Source organism: Hemibagrus wyckioides, linkage group LG29 (assembly GCF_019097595.1).
Source record: "Hemibagrus wyckioides isolate EC202008001 linkage group LG29, SWU_Hwy_1.0, whole genome shotgun sequence".
NCBI lineage: Eukaryota > Metazoa > Chordata > Actinopteri > Siluriformes > Bagridae > Hemibagrus > Hemibagrus wyckioides.
This window is the reverse complement of record NC_080738.1, coordinates 11,153,134-11,170,791: the sequence shown is the minus strand read 5'-3', so window position 1 is coordinate 11,170,791 and position 17,658 is coordinate 11,153,134. Positions and strand designations below refer to the sequence as shown.

General features: G+C 37.9%; 1 protein-coding gene across 5 annotated transcripts in view; it reads right to left on the bottom strand.

Moving 5' to 3' along the window:
• abcc2 (ATP-binding cassette, sub-family C (CFTR/MRP), member 2) overlaps positions 1-17,658 on the bottom strand; it is a 73,807-nt gene that overhangs the window by 6,595 nt on the left and 49,554 nt on the right. For 4 of the 5 annotated variants that reach the window (XR_009204062.1, XM_058384905.1, XM_058384907.1 and 1 more), the window contains 13 exons: positions 16,975-17,142; positions 15,682-15,862; positions 14,385-14,532; positions 13,883-13,985; positions 13,194-13,416; positions 10,398-10,552; positions 8,310-8,465; positions 7,845-8,044; positions 7,626-7,752; positions 7,279-7,380; positions 6,620-6,763; positions 1,791-1,949; positions 858-1,024 (listed from right to left, as the gene is read on the bottom strand). Coding sequence is in view for 4 of the 5 variants with exons in the window: in XM_058384905.1 (XP_058240888.1) it covers positions 858-1,024; positions 1,791-1,949; positions 6,620-6,763; positions 7,279-7,380; positions 7,626-7,752; positions 7,845-8,044; positions 8,310-8,465; positions 10,398-10,552; positions 13,194-13,416; positions 13,883-13,985; positions 14,385-14,532; positions 15,682-15,862; positions 16,975-17,142 (2,033 nt within the window). In the remaining variant the exon portion in view is untranslated. Of the gene's footprint in view, positions 1-857; positions 1,025-1,790; positions 1,950-5,740; positions 5,812-6,619; positions 6,764-7,278; positions 7,381-7,625; positions 7,753-7,844; positions 8,045-8,309; positions 8,466-10,397; positions 10,553-13,193; positions 13,417-13,882; positions 13,986-14,384; positions 14,533-15,681; positions 15,863-16,974; positions 17,143-17,658 lie in introns of those variants that run through there. The other variant, XM_058384908.1, reaches the window with a different exon arrangement.

Sequence of the window (17,658 nt, the reverse complement as noted above, 5' to 3'; positions counted from 1 at the left end):
TCCGTCATTCTGGTGGTTGATATTTTGGTGGTACATTACCCAAAGTTCTCAGCTTGCATTTGCATGATTTTATGCATTGCACTGCTGTCACATGATTGGCTGACTAAATAATTCCATGAATGTGTAGGTGTTCCTAATAAAGTGCTTGTTAAGTATTTATACATATTAATACATGCAGCACTGGCATTTCTACCAAATCTTGTCCGATATTTCCTGTGGATACCAGTTTAGGCCACACTCATTTCAGGTCAAATAAATACACAGATCAGGCATGACATTATGACCACCTGCTTAATAATGTGTTGGTCAGCCAAAACAGCACTGACCCATCAAGGCATGGACTCCACTAGATCCCTGAATGTGTGCTGGCACCAAGATGTAAGCAGCAGATCCTTTAAGTCCTGTAAATTGCAAGGTGGGGCCTCCATGGTCCATACATACAGGACTTAAAGGATACTTACAAGACTCAAAGGACACTTTTGATAGATACTGACCACTGCAGACCGGGAACACCCCACAAGAGCTGCAGTTTTGGAGATGCTATCTCCTATGGCTAGATCATCTAGCCATCACAATTTGGCCCTTTGTCAATCTCACTCAAATCCTTACACTTGTCCATTTTTCCTACTTCTAACACATCAACTTTGAGGACAAAATGTTCACTTGCTGCCTAATATCTCCCACCCACTAACAGGTGCCATGATGAGGAGATCATCAGTGTTATTCACTTCACCTCTCACTGCTCATGATGTTATAGCTGATCGTTGTATTTTTGGAGCACTAAACATATACAGATATACAGTATATCGTGGCATGTGCACTATATCGCTAATTCAGAAAGTCAGGTTTAACCCTACCTGAGATTTTCTCCTCCTTCTGCGACTTCATGCTGCAACCCTGCTGGCAGAGTCACCACATAATCCTTCAGGTGAGACAATTCTAACACTTTCCAAATATCGTCATCACTGAATGCCTCGAAAGGGTCCAGATTCATCCGTAGAGTCCCAGAGAACAGCACCGGATCCTGCAAATACACACGAATGAATTAAAAAAAGCTTAAAAACTTGACACTGATGGTTAACCGGTTAAAAAACACATAGACGAATCCAAAAACATTCATAAGATACGTGCAGCGAAGCAGCACACTGCCCTGATGTTCTTATATATTTTATTCTACAGTCCACTGCTTTCGGATTTAAATAAATGCCTTTTAGTCCACACACTTAATTTCAGAACCGCTATGAATTATTCACTACAGTAATGCTAATCGTTCTTAATCATTCCTACTTGCATTGATTCATCCAAAATGTTTACAGGAAGGATTTTTAAGTGATATTTTCTAAGCACATCTACAGCACTGCAGCTTGCTAACAGATCGATCAGACAAGTAGGACAGCAGTTGATGTTAACATTTCTTGTCATGCTTTTCCTAATATACAGTCACTGGCGAAGTAGACCTGAGTCTTAACTATTAAGCCTTCACCAGGAGTTGTGTTGATTGAGGAGTTTTTGTAAATGTAGTTCTGGATTACATGATGGTCTTTACAGCATCTGAGACCGATGGTTATGTTTACATGCATGCGCAGAAGTAGAAAACCAGAAAATTTCAGATTAACAGGATTAACGCCATTATTGGACTAAAATCCGGGTGTCTCTAGTGGCTTTAATCTCATATAAAGTCTACCGTTTATGTGTATTGTATTTAATATGTGTACTGTATTACTGTATATACTGACTTTCACGTATATTTGCAATTGCATAATTTTTACAGTACACAAACAAGGGCTCACCTGTGGAATAATGGTTAATCGGCTCCTGAGAGCGTGTAGGCCCAAGGTGGAGATATCGACTCCGTCTATTACGATACGTCCCTCAGCTGCCTCCATGATGCGGAACAGACAGTTTGTCAGGCTGGACTTGCCCGCTCCTGTACGCCCAACAATGCCGATCTGTAAAACAGTCATGTAACACAGTGTCTAGTTCTGCACTGATTACATCCCACGATTATTATTTTATCTGGAACGACTGCTGTGTGGTTGCGTCCGTGACCCCATGATCCCTCTCTCACCTGCTTCTTAGACTAATGACTCATTATCTGTAAAGACGTGACACTTCCGACAGATCCTCCTGGTCTTTGGCTCATGTTTTATTTCACATTGTGTGATTTTGAGTGCTGCTTCTCCTAAAGCTGATTCCTGGATGAGTTCATTAAACACACACTGCACATGGCAGAGATATTCCCCTCACAAGCAATTCAGCGTTTTTCAATAACAGGATCATGCATTCTGATCATTTGCTGCTAAGTGGCTCTAAGACTATGACACAGATTTCTTTTTACGATTTTATACATTTTATGTGTTGGTGTTCTTTAAACTTCTATAAATTGGCTAAATCAAATCAGCGATAACGTCTATCGGCCTCACTCGAGTCAGTGTGTCTGAGATTTGCTTAGAAAAGAAAAATAAATAATGCTTTCTAAAATAGAAAAAATATTTTCCAGGAACATGATCATTCAGAACTGTGAATCTGTGACCAAATTTAAATGAATTAAATTGAATATATTTCTCAATTAGAGATACAGTCTGTAGAGCATGAACAGATACATGCCACACTAAGATATTACACATACTGTACATACAGGGTATGATCTTTCATTGGCATTAAAAAGCATGATGAACAAACCACTAGTCTAATTGAACAACGCTGGTCTAAACATATAAGCTCTGGAAGCCTGCACTGGTTATAAACATGGTTAAAAATGGTTTTATTCAAGGTGTATCATGTTTCCATGTACTTATTGGTGGTGAATTGGCAAGGACTTTCTTGCCAATTTCTATCTATTTGTGTTTTGTTTTATGCATCAGCTTTAAAGCATATCTGACAAATTAATTCGATTATTTTGTTTTTATTACAGATGCAGCATCCAGGATTTACTGAAATACTGAACCTCCACATGCTACAGTACATTTTCTCTGATCTACCCATTTCTAAAACCAGGAGATGTTCATGATTTTGGCCAGACATCCTGGTTTTAGAGTATTTAAGTAGTCCATGGAATCATTCCCAATCAAATCCTGTCAATCTCAGGGCTTGCTAGTGTTCTCAGTCTTGTTATATCTGATTGCCTTTTTGTGCCTTGAACCCTTGTCGTGTTTATCAGAGCTGTCAGTCGATTACCCTCTGGCTTTGCTGAACATGACTGGCTTATTGCTGTGGATATTTGGATTGTGATTCCACATGGTTTTCTATGATCTTTATTAAACCTCTTGCAAATAGATTTGCGTATGAAATTACATCAGCAGTATCAGGATATAACGGGGGGGGGGGATTCCAATGAGCAACCAGTCAAGGCCTCAAGTGGAGGGCATAATATGCATTTAATATATTCCTATGTTTATTATTTGTGTATATATTCTTATTCCTAGCCAATCAAGATAAAAGCTGAATTATATATCTAATCTCTGGAAAAATAAACACAGTATTAGTGAAGATGAAGAGAAACTGGCAATGGAAATATTTTATAAGTAATTTATATAATTAATTACAAAACAGTCTTGACACCAACTATGCTTTTCTATCTATCTATCTATCTATCTATCTATCTATCTATCTATCTATCTATCTATCTATCTATCTATCTATCTATCTATCTATCTATCTATCTATCTATCTATCCCACCTATGGCATGTTCAAAGCAAACTGTAACCACCAAGAAGATGGCTGGGCTCAAATAAGAAACAATACGCAATACAAAGCTCATCATCAAATGCACTTCTCTGCATGGTACCTGTGCCTGCAGGGTTTGCCTTGCTAAAGTATAAAGACTTCTATAAGGGATTTGTGCAGTCCCAGTTCACTCACTGCAGGCTCTATATCATGTGCTTTGATGAATGAATAATGCTGAATACTGAAGCTTATGTCACATTGCTGGTATCACCAGATGAAACACTGCAGCCAGATGTGTACTGTACGTCCCAAGTGCTTGTGATATCGCGTGTGACAGTCACTGACTTTAGGTTAGCTATTCTGCTGCTCCGATTTGCAGATGTTGACCCATAATCTACAGGATTACTTGACTGACAACTCATTCCTGGCATGGGGCTTCCGGGCAAAGGTATGAGGTGAGGCTCATCCAGGTTTAGTGTGGTTGGTGTAATCCATTCTACCAGATGAGTCTAAATGAATCCACTACCAGGTTTTAAAGCCATTTTGAAGCCAGCATAGCCTTTAGGACACCACACCCCAGGATTCAAATACTTTTGACTGTCACCTAACCTTTTAGGCAGGTGGGACACAAGCTCTCAGTTTTCTCATACGCAAATGCCACTTGTCTATCCTAATGGGGACCAGTGAACCCGGGCATTACATTTTTCATGTTCCGCACATCTGGGTTTACTGAACAAGACCAGGCATTCTAATTCAATATTCTGACTTTCGCCTAATAATCCAGGAATTTTCAAGATGCATGTGTCTGTGTGTGTGTCCTTTGATGGACAGTGGCATCAGGTTCCTGCCATAATTACACAACGATCTCCTGTCTCCCCTGTCCACACAGCAGGCCATCTGAAATTCTGAAATACATTCAACCTCCTGTCTCATTTTTTAGCACTCAGAATGCTAGCAATCTCCTCATCCCAGCATGTGGTGGAACACATTCTAGTTCCCTCAGCATCATTAGATCAGTCTGTCACCATAGCTTCTTAGAAACCACCCAGGAAATTATACATAGTGCTCATACCTAGTGTACACACATATAGCCCCTATGACTCCTATGAACCTTCTCAACCTTGTAATGTACATAAGTTTCTCCTTTATAACATCCAGCCTTTCTCCTCCGCAGATGACACATAGTTGTTTGTGCAGTGCCATGACATTTTAAAGCTGCAACTTACTCCTGCGTACCATCAAACTGATCCAAACACCAACTTTCAGAACTCAATGCCATGGAGGAAAGGGCTACATCAGACCTCAGCTTCTTATACATCAGATGAAAAGTGTTTAATTTAATTTCTTATTTTTATCAGTCATTGACATACTGAGCGTTTAGTGTTGCAGTCTTAGAGGGTGACAATGCCTATGAAAATGCCTATACCTCCGAGAGCAGAGCAAGAGCGATGCAATCCAGTCTATTCTACCATCTTTTATTTATTTATTTATTTATTTATTTATTTCAATAAAGTTGCTCTATATGTGCTGCTGAATTGAAGTCTTCAATAAATTATGGTGCTCTGTGCTGTTATTACACCAAGTAACAAACAAGACTCAAAGAGAGAGAGAGAGAGAGAGAGAGAGAGAGAGATCCACATACTGAAATACTGAGGGCACTTCAATACAAAATCCTAGCAACAAAGGAGAATCACTCCTGGAAATCATGCAGTGGTTAGAGCATGAGTAGATTCTGTTCCAAAAGGTTTAACCAAGAGACAGAGATCAAATCCAGATTAGACCAGCAGCAGGATAACAAGGCATTGATGTGAAAGGTATACAACCACAATGTTAGGCAAGGCTTTGCAATGAATAATTAATTTTGTGCTATTTATATTCTAAGGAGTCCTGCCAGAAAGGGGTCATGTCATGAGCTGCTTTCTATTGCTACATTAACGTGCATTTGTGTCTTTTTGTCACAATACAGAGAGGTGGATTATGGGGAAGTGTGGCATGCAGAGACAGGTGCCAGCACTCCCACAAGCTAATTACAGCCCACTGATTTTTTGGCATGTGCCTGGTTGGGTTACGTACTTGGAATCGATTTGGTGAGATGTTCTTTCATGGGTTTAATCAAATTCAGTGCAGCATTGCTCAAAATATATCTGAAGTGTAAATGGGATAATGTTAAAGAATAAAATTCATTCATGCAACACCAGCTCACAATACAGAAGGTATGCTCCTATCATTTTGAATGAACTGCAGATTTTAAGCACTGTTTATAGGTATATATATATATATATATATATGTACCATAATCATTGCAATGTGATTCAGATGTTTTGTATTATGTATATTCCTGAGCAAAACACCGTTGCAAACCCGGAGCATCTGTCATCATGTTAACACCATGGCACTGGCAGGAAATTTTGCAATCTGATTGGGAAAACAGCCAGATCCAAGCATTTACATTTAGCAGATGCCCTTATCCAGAGAGGTTTACATTTTTATCTCATTGTATACAGCTGAGCAATTAATGGTTAAGGGCTTTGCTCAGCAAAGCAGAGGCAGCTTGGTGGACCTGGGATCTGAACCTTCTCATCAGTAGTCCAATGCCTTCCCAACCTACCTAGCAAATTTTCTATTTCATAATTTAAATCAGATCGATTGAGGTGTTTACATAAATGCTTTTCAATCAGACAGTTACTAATGGATTATCTTGTGCATGACAATGTACTGACTGTGAGTATAAACACTTCGCCCTGTGCGAGCGATCATGCCATTGACATTTTGATGCTTGCAGACATGTGATCACAGAAAAATAAATCAACCCTTACATCCTGTTTTTAAAAAACGTTTTACTTATAACATGGATTTTTGTGGTGTTACTTTATATATGTGGCCAGCCAACTGCAGATGCACCTCTCATCATACCGGTGTATTGTGACACCCCTAACCTTGAGAATGCTTTACCTTTTCAGTGTCTTCGATGTTGCAGGTGATGCCATGAAGAACAAGCTCCAGCTCAGGTCGGTATCGGACCTTGTAGTCCTCGAATCGGATCTTTCCTAAAGTAGGCCAGTCTTTTGGAGGACATTTATCTGTGATCCATGGAGCCTTGACACAGTTTGGAAAAAGAAAATCTCTCAAATCTAAATCATATATCTCTTTGTAAGTTCATATCAAGGCACATGTAAACCCTTTTCCGTAGACAGCAATAAAGAATAATCACAAAGAGTGAAAGATTGCTCTGGTATATTTACACTTGTGCTAATAATAGACTTCGCTTTATATTTTCCTTCTTTCTAATTACAGGTGCAGTAAATGACACCTGAAATAAAGCATTCACAGAATAGGTGATATTCTACCCCAGGTGTTAATATCACAGCACAGCCGGTAACCATGCTTTAACACACTTCGAAGGGCAGGAAAAGATTAAAAGTCATTGAGAATAATTTAGTTATCTTCGAACACTAGGCATCCTTGTGGCAATTTTTCCTGGAATTGATTTATGCCAGCATAAAGTAGTTGCTAAACGATAAATGAATGAATGGATAAATTAACTGAATGAATGCCTTAGTTTAATAAAAAATAAAAGTCTGAAGTCTCTCTTGTAGCAGCTTAAGCCGTACCTCATTATTAATATTCGTGTATTCGCTGACTCTTTCCACGGCCACGATGTTTGTCTCCAGCTCTGATGTCATTCTCACAAGCCAGTTCAGTGTCTGAGTCACCTAAAGGGTTTTCAACAGAGAAGACAGAAAGTAAGCCATCTTCTTTGTGTTGAATGGCCACAATGAAAAATAGAGAATGAATAAACCTCCACACTTAAGCAATTGTTATATGTTTAAGAGGTAAAGAAAATAGATAGATAGATAGATAGATAGATAGATAGATAGATAGATAGATAGATAGATAGATAGATAGATAGATAGATAGATAGATAGATACAAAATTGTCTTATAAATTACGGTCTTACATTTAGGGCGTACGAGATGGATAATCCGACCAACCCACTATCCAGGGAATCTCGAGATATCACTGCGAACAACGCTGAGAAAAACACCACCAGATTACCCAGGGATTCCAGCCGGATAGCTAGCCATCTGCAATATCAAAATCAACAAGAAAATCCTATATGGATATCTTATCTAATATAACACAATCTAATAAATAAACAAGTTTCAAAGACACTGACCGATTAGAAACAATCCAAGGATAGATGCTCTTGAGGTTGTTATCAATAGTGACTTTGTTGTATTCCAGAAAGCGCTTCTGATGTCTGTAAGCTCGAATGACGGAAAGGCCAGCTACCGTTTCTCCAAAATGGGAGTAGATAGGAGAACGGGAAACAGAGTCTAATCGCCTCAGCTGCCTTGAAGTGGCCACATAGAACCTCTGCAACACAGAACAACATGGAGGAACATAGAGACCTTCTGCCATGTTCATGCCAACATACTTTTATCCTGAATCAGGAATATTTAACTATTAAATTCAATGAAAAGAGAAATTTCTAAATGTTTCCTATAGATTGGGCTTTTTTTGAAGCATTCAAAAGTTGTGAATGAAATTTTGGCCAGTGTTACAAAAATCAGCCTTCCTCAAAGTCTGTAATCTAAAATAAATATTTGGTTGCATTATCAAAATTTGGACACAGTATTACCTGCACAAAGTAATAGACCACAGCAAGAGGCACAATGACCGCTGTGAAAAGTGGAGTGGCAAGACAGATGACAAATAAGGTGCCAAGGACACCAAACAGACAGAGGATCCAAGAACGGAAAGACACGGGGATCATCTCATCCACAGTAAGTACGTCCTAAATGAGAAAAAGACACGCTTTTAAAATCCATGTACTTCATATACACATGTAGAGGTAAAGAATAAATTCCAATTCAAATTGTATTAGTCAATGCGCAATCATACACGGCACGACAAATTTGGAAACTACTCACTTTACCTATAGATGTAACATTCTATATTCATATTTATACCAAATCACTCTACCATATTCAGATCACTGAAATCCCTGTATTCAGATTCTACCTTTTCTATATATATTTTTTTCATTTTAATATTTCTATTGCAATTCTCTGCCATATTTCCACCTATAATAGTTCTATTTTTTTTTTTCATCATACTGTATCTTATTTGTGGCTTATTTTTATTCTTTTAACTTTATTCATTAATAGGCTCTATTTTTATATCAAGGACGGTTGTAAAAAAGCATTTCACTGCATGTTGTACTGTGTAGGATTGGTTACGTGACAAATAAATTTGAAATTTTTACATTTTGAAATAATCTGAATGTGAATTTGACATGCAGTGAAATGCTTTTTGCGGCTGCCTGCGTTATAAAAAATATTCCAAATTCATGGAAATGAATGGGATTTAAAAATAAAATAAAAATAAATAAATAATAAAATAAAATAAAATAAAATAAAATAAAATAAAATAAAATAAAATAAAATAAAATAAAATAAAATAAAATAAAATAAAATAAAATAAAATAAAATAAAATAAAATAATTAATTAATAAAATAAAATTAGCTGTACTTTCTTTCAAAACTGATCTAAAAATGAAAACAGAAATTGGTTAGATTAGTGAAAATAATCATAAACAAACGAAGCATGGTCAGAGCAGCCATGTCACGGCGGCAGACCTCATCAGCACCATCTTGGATCAAGAATAGGACAGAAATACAGGTTGGTCCTGCTGCCATCTGGTTATTAATTATATGCTGCTGGCCAAAAGTTTTTTTTTTTTTTTTAAACATCCCATTTTACTTTGCTCTACTCTTCCACCAGTTTCAGTTTGCTCATGGTGCTGTCAGAGTTCCAGTTCATCCAAATAGTGTTCGATAGGGCGATGTTTTCAGTTGCAGACTTAAAGCGTGACAATGCTTATACACAGGACAGCACAACAAAATCAATACAAGAAGAGTTACAGTATAAGAGAGGGCTCTGTGCAGGCCATTCAAGCTCTTCCACTTTAAAATTGTAATATTACAGCACACAAAGCCAAGTCTGTGCTTTTAATGCAATGCAGCAATGCTGTGTGGAAAAAAACACATATGGGTGTGATGGTCAGGTGTTCTCAAACTTTTGGCCAGATCTAAAAAATACTTTCCAAAAGTATTAGAAGATCTTGTAGGAAAACATATTTTGAGGTCACTCTAGAGTCTATTGTAACATACAATGCTCTTTGAATAACCATTTACATATCCCAGCTCTCACCACTAAAATCAGATGGTGATCAGGAACTGTCAACTAGCTGACAGTTTGGGGTCGACTCCGGGGATCTTTCTCCCATTCAATGCTTTGTTTAAGCGTATCACCTCTAGGCTTTTGCATTGTCATACTAGGGAGTTGACCCCTGTGATGTCTACCTCCCCTTGGAGGTTTTTGTTTAAGAGTATCATCTCTAGGCTTTTGTATTGTCACACTTTCAAGGCCTGCCATTCAATGCCTTTAAAACTGCGACATATGTTCCTTTTCACTGGTCTCGATGACCACCATAGTGTGTTCTGATCTCCAATAAAACATTCCTGCTGAACACTACTTCCGAGTCCACTGGTCTGCTTCGGTGAACAGTTTCTAACACAAAACTCTTAATGACAAAACATTAACATCAACATTTACCAAGTCATTTTTAGTACACACTTTATAAAAAAAAAAAAAAAAAAGAAGATTTTTCAGATAAATGAAACATAAAAAGTTCTTGATAGTGGAATTGCAGTTTCAGACTCACTTTGGCAAAGCGGTTGACCACTCTTCCTGACGGTGTGGTGTCGAAAAACAGCATTGGTGCTCTGAGGATGTTGTTCAGTAATCGACTGTGCAAAATTCTGGAGGCACGAATTGCTCCATCAGCCAGGAGCAAAGTGCCGAGAAACACAAAAAAACCTGAAGCAGACAGAAAAACATCACATTTTGATTTGAAGTCAAATCAAACAGTGACACCTACTTAGATTCTTAACTCCTTATTTTTTTTGCGGAGCCAAATTTCATTATTAATTTAAATCACTGGTCTTGGTTGATTGATTGCCAATTAAAAATGTTTAATTTCAATGTTAATTGGATTTCTATTCATAGGAATAAATGGCATTTATTGATGCACTATAAAAAATATAACATTCTCCAGACAGAACTAACAGTTAATAGACTAGCAAAGAATTTTCTTAAAATAAAGCAGAACTGCAAGAGCACAAAACCTCTCAAGAGCTCTATTTTTGGGGTCACTCACTCAAACACTTGATCTGGTGAAAGAGAGAGAAGTGAATCTTGATCATGGACGAGGATTCACTGACCCAAGTGCTGCAGATCAGGACTGCAAATACTACATACGTATTCCCACATCGAAAGACCCACGCAATAGCGGATCATTTGATCCACGTGATTTAGCACAGGTTTTATGCCGGATGCCCTTCCTGTCGCAGCCCTCCCATCTTTATCCGGGCTTCAGACCAGCACTGAGAGTTAACTCTTCAGTGGCTGGGTTGGCACTCTGCCCAGGAATCGAACCCGGGCCATGGCAATGAGAACACGGGCTCCTGCCACTGGACCACCAGGAGGCCTAAATTTCCCATTGGTGTAAATTTCCAATTTCCCACTGGGATAAATAAAGTATCTATCTATCTATCTATCTATCTATCTATCTATCTATCTATCTATCTATCTATCTATCTATCTATCTACTAATCATTATGATTAACATTGTGATCTTTAATGTTTTAAAATTGCTGAAAAGCTTACTCCTAAGCAGTTAACATTGTAACACAAGAATCAAAAATATTTCAATATTTCAAGGTCAAGCTTTCCTTTAAACGTGCTGCAATGTGATACTGAATTACACCGTTGGTTCTCCTTGTCGCCATTAAAAAAACCAGTATCTGATGTGCAGCACATCAGTTTTAGGCGTAGACATAAACAGCTGTCTAACAGCACCGAGAGCACATATACACCGATCAGCCATAACATAAAAACCACTGACAGGTGATGTGAATAATACTGATCATTATCCTTGAAAGCATCCCTGATATCCTCTTTCAGCAGGACAATGTACTGAAAATTGTTCAGGAATGGCTTGAGGAACATGACAAAGAGTTGCATCATGGCTGACCCTGTGCTCTGACCCCCACCCTCCAAGGATGGGATATGCAAAGAAAGACTTTCACTGTGCAGTAATGTATATATGCTAAATAAGGCTACTTTGTTTGTTGTTAGGTGCTGGTCAATCCCGATCCATGAAGGCGACATTCACCTCGCAACTTACAAGGATCTGCTGCTAATATCTTGGTGCCAGATACCACGGCACACCTTCAGAGGTCAGAAGACGAGTCAGAGCTGTTTTTGTGGCACTAGCAAGACTTACACAGTATTAGACAGGTGGGTTTAATGTTATAGCTGATCAGTGTGTTCTGTCACTAAATTTGATTCCAATATTTTAGTGTAGATGAATTTTAAGTGCCCTTCAACTCCCATAATTTCAACACCACAAAAACGTCATTGCCCTATTAACAACTCCAGTACATTCAGTTTATCCATCTTAATGTATCTCTGAACATCTGGCTGACATCTGTGCTGTCTTCACTAATCTTTTGTTTTCTCTTGCCATTTCTGAAAGCCTAATTTAGACATTTCCGTTTAAAATCTGCAGATGTTGAAAGATGCATGCCTGAAAAAGACCCTTCACAAAATCTTTCAGTGGAAAATGTCCTAACAGTGGCTGCATTGTCTGTTCTTATTTGTCGAAATAATTCAGTCTGTTGTATTTAGTTAGTATTTGGGTGAAAATTTTTGTTGAAGTGTGCTGATATAGACAGGAAACGTCAACAATGCTGGGTTCCAAGAGATTAGGCCAAGATGCATAAGGCAGCACTTAAAATCTGTGAAATATCTGCTTATCCCTTCTGCGTAAAGAGGACGTCTCAGGAGACAGTTTTGAATGCAAATTCTGGAGCAAAATGGATTAAAAAATCCCAAAGCATCAACGGATTTATAATGTCAAACCATTTGGATTTGTTCCACCTGAGGAAGAAATATAGATTCTATGGAACATTTCCACTTTTCAGTGTTGGTCTGTCAATTCTATTGCTAAAAACGTTGTTCGGTAAAAATTAATTCCTTAAAAATGGTACGCTTGAACTTACTTGCTAAGGTGTGAAATAAAATCTTTTCAAAAAAGATCAGAAATATTACTCATGTGTGTGTGTGTCACTGGTACCGAATCAATGAACCTCACTTTCCAGAGTCCTTAGCTAACCAACACCAAGTCACATGACTGCTTACGTGATCATCATACTCCAAACTTTTGATAAAGCCATTCCTCCAGTTCTAACCCTGGACTGTTAGTAAGTTTACCTCTAACATGTCTAGTCTCGTTGTCTAGCTTTGTAGTTTTTTTTGTCTGTTCTATTCGACTCATATAATTTAACTGATATAACCCAGAGTGACCATGAACAGGCACATACTAAGGATAAATGATTATAAATAATGCAGTCATATTTCTTACACGTGTTTCATTTTAGAATGAATGTGTAAATACCCTGTGCCACCCCAAGTGCTCCAAATACTCCAATTCTCATATCTCTGATATGAGCAGGGTAGCTGCTTCCATTGGGATACTTAGTAGCATCATTGGTCCAGTCGCTCAGCCATAGGTTCTGACCTATGAAGGCCAAATTTTGGATGAAGTAAACGATAATGAATGTGGTGGCGTAGCCCCAGCCAAGAGATCTCAGGTATTGCAGATACACAGATAACTTGACCTGGTTGGGAAAAAAAATAGAAGGTTTGTAGTTATAGCAGACATTATGAGTGTTTTATCTCTGCACTCCAGTATTGTTATAGTTATTAAATAAAAATGGGGGTAAAAAAAAAAGAAAAAGACCTGAGATATTTCAATTCTGCTTGTATCAGGGCATAAATGTGACCAAGTAAAAGACTCCATAGTATAGTGCAATCAATTCTATAAGTTTACTATACATATTAATATCACAGTCTATAGTTTAACATCATAGTAATTGTTTTAACATCACAATATTTGCTAAAACAAAATGGAGGACAGAACTTAAACACTAGAAACTGCATAACATCCAAATTACTCACATGTTGCATCATAGCTCAGCTTTGTTTTCAAGAACAAAAGTCTCTTCAATGAAGCAACTCAAGTCTGGAGCTTTAAATATTTTTTGCAGAAATTAAATAAAGGAGGAATTTAGATTTCTAACATACCTGTCCAGTCTCCATTGTTTCCCTTTCAATCAGCCGCTGTCCTTTCTTGGATTCCTCTACTGTTTTTTTAGTCCGAGCTGAGCTGTTCCTTCTTACCTTTATGCTAATTGAAGGAGAAACAATTTATTACACGTGAACATGTTAAAAGAAATACATTCTGCACTGCACAGATTAGTCATAGGCTGTTGTCTGAGGAATTAGCAATATGGTGAAATAAGAATAAGGAAAGAACTGTTGAATGATGCTTTTGAATATGGTGTGTTAGAAGGATGAGGACTGTAAATGCCAAAGCACATGGCAGGTGAGTGATGTCCCCTGAAGATAATAGACCTACAACTAGTTGCTTGGTAACTAACACTAAGCACTTATCATCCGTTTTTGTTCGCCAAATAAAAGGTGGCTGTATTCCTATATGCCATTCACTCGGATAGGAACTAAAGGCTGTGCAGAAAAGTCTATACTCTGACATAAATTACTGGGAGCATGTGGAGTGTAAACACACCTGCCATTGCGCATTGAATGGCGCTGGCTGTGACGTAAGCTGTTTTCTCTCTTCAACATGACAGACACTACATCCTCAGCAGGACTGTCGGGCTGGGGATCGTGACTCTCAGGAATAATGTCAACCTCCTCAATATCTGAAGCAGAGTCTGAGAAAAGCAATTAAGTGAAAGAGGTTTCATCAAGTGGAACCAATCTGAAATAAACTGAAGGACTTCCTGGAATTTCTTTAAAGAGACAAAAAAAAACAATTCAACTGTCTTTTCTTTGAATGCTTCTGAGTAGGAGAACAAATCAACTAACAAGTCTGGTCAGGAGATTTAATAACTTATACATTTATAAGGACAGCTGTGACCCCATAAGATCTAGGGCTTGCAACATTATGAGAATATACCACTCTCACACCAAAATGATTGTCCGGTATCTTAGTATGCTAATTAATTTGCCAAGTACAGTGGAACCTTGGCATCCGAATGCCCTCCCTTACAAATTTTCACTTTAAGAAAAGTTTTGCAAGAAATTTGCATCGGCATACAAAGCATTTTCGGCATATGGACAAACTGAAGCAGACGTTGGCTAAGCTGTATGTAAACCCAGGAGCCATTCAAAATTTTTTAGCGTAGGTGGAAAGCTAACCGAAGCCAAACAAAGTGAGCCAGTTTATTTTCAGTCAGTGAAACCTGTTTCAAAAGAGTCAACCCATGATAGCAACGTTGCCTTCGGCGTGCATTCATAAGCTATTGTTATTTATAATATTTGGTGGCACAACTTCCTGTGAGGAACCTTGACATGGAATGCTTGGCTTGGGTCAATTCTTTGTAAGCAGTCATACAGGTAACATTGGTAATATTGGTCTTATTTTTGGATTATCTGCATTTCCATTATTTCTTATGGGAAAATTCATTTTGCAACACAAATTTTTGCCTTAAAAAGTCGCCTCCAGAACGAATTAAATTCATATGCCAAGTTTCCACTGTAGAAGTTGTTATACATACAACTAGATATAGCCTGCCATGTAGGTGTGCTACATTTACAGCATTTCTGGGCAGCATTTGAATATTCATAAAATATTCATTTTAAATATGTAAAATATATTCAATATTAAATAAACATATTAAATAAATATATTAAAAATATTCAAGTCAACATGATGTACAGTGTATCAGAGTAACCTACTTATCCTCTATGAATAAAATAAATAAAAAACAGCTTGGACACAAAACCTACATGTGGCAGGTGTCTCTGGCTACTGATATGTCCAGCCCATGTCATGAAATGTTTATAAATGAAAAGCTTACCTTTTTGTGCATTAGACTTGTTCTCCTCTTTAGCATATGTGTCCAGAAACTCAGAGAAAGCACCTTTGCTGGCACGTAAACTGTTATATGACCCAACTTCTGACACGACGCCATCCACTAAGACAACTATTTCATCCACATGTGGCAGGAAGCTGATCCCATGAGTTATCAGGATACGAGTCTGAAAAACAAAGCGAAGAAAAGTTTCAGAATAAAAGATGTACAGAATAAATAGATGGTCTCCAGTATGGAATCAGTACATGAGATTTTGATATGTAGAAATCTTCAAATCACTTACTGTATAATACAAACCTTTCTGCTGGTTAATAACTCTTACCAAATTTGAGATATATACTGTAATAAAGCTTATATTTCCAAATGAAATAAAAAGCTACTAGCATTTATATGACATTTATTAAATACAGTGTATAGACATATGCGTACTATATGGCCAAAGTCTATAGACACATGACCATCTCACCCATATGAAGTCATTCCCCAAACTGTTTCCATGAAGTTGGAAGCATAGAATTGTCTAGAATGTCAATATATGCTGTAGGGATTATTTCTCTTCACTGGATCTAAGAGGCCAAAAACCTATTCCAGCATGGCAGGAAACTGGAAGAACTTGAGAGTGTGTCCTGCACAGAACCCTGACCTCAACACCCACTGAACAGCTTTGGGATAAACGGGAAAGGTGACTATACACCAGACCTCCTCAACCCACCCCACAGCCACACTCTGAAATCTAACTGAATGCCAGGAGATGGAAGATTATTACAACAGCAAAGCATCATCAATGTGTTTAAAAAGCACATGTATGTAATTGTTCTGGTGTCCACATAATTGTGACTATATACATAGAGAAGATATATACAGAATCATAGGAGTGAAGTGTATGTTCTTATGTAGCTGTATATTTTTATAAGAAAATTAAGAAACATGTACAGTTTCTTCTATCTGGCAGATGTCCTTATCCAGAGCGGCTTACATTTATTTCATTTATACAACTGAGCAGTTGAGTGTTAAGGGCTGTGCTCAAGGGCCCAGCAGTGGCAGCTTGGTGTTTCTTGGGATTTGAACACAAGATATTCTGATCAGAAGTCCAATGTCTTAACACAATCATTTGCATAGATCATCACCTATTCATTCAACCCAGTAAGAATGTTGCTGGATAGAAGGTGGTACAAAGCTCTTATAATGAAAAACTAAAACATTCTGAACGAGCAGGTATTCATCCGAGCAACGGTCATTCATCCTAATTAGCTCCACTGACTGAGATATTTCACATACCTTATTTTTAAGCAGGCCATTGGGTCCAATCACCTTCTCAAACAGATGTTTCCCCACGTGAGCGTCAACAGCAGAGAGCGGGTCGTCCAACAGGAACACATCGGCAGAGCTGTAGGCTGCTCGAGCCAGACTCACTCGCTGCTTCTGCCCTCCACTCAGATTGATGCCCTGTGGATGTATAGTGTCTTAATTCATTCTCAAAAACCACTTAGAGCACCATATAAGATGGTAATTCACTTTCCTGCCAGTTCCTGGGATTCATTTTATTGCAAACTCGTCCTGAGCTAGAACAATTCAAATTCAGAACACACCTGTGACACAATTTAAATGATTAGAGCCCAGTGTATTTGCACTGATATATACTCTAGATAATAATAATAATAATAATAAGGTGAATCTTGAGTAAGACAGAGATTGCCACAAGCAACACATTTTCACTTCAAAAACAGTCCCAACATGGCTGGCATAATATAAAAGAAGTGATATTTAGTGCCTTAGATGCCATTTCAAGTCAGCCCTTCAGATTGGACAGTGAAAGCTGTGAATGTTGCAGACTACATGACATTTTTCTCAGCTAAAGTAAATAAAAAATAAAGAAAATTCTTTTTCTTTAGTTGTAGACAAAATGTCTTTTCCTGAGGGGAGTGCTGCCAGCATTTCAACATTTACGGAGTTTTGAAGAAA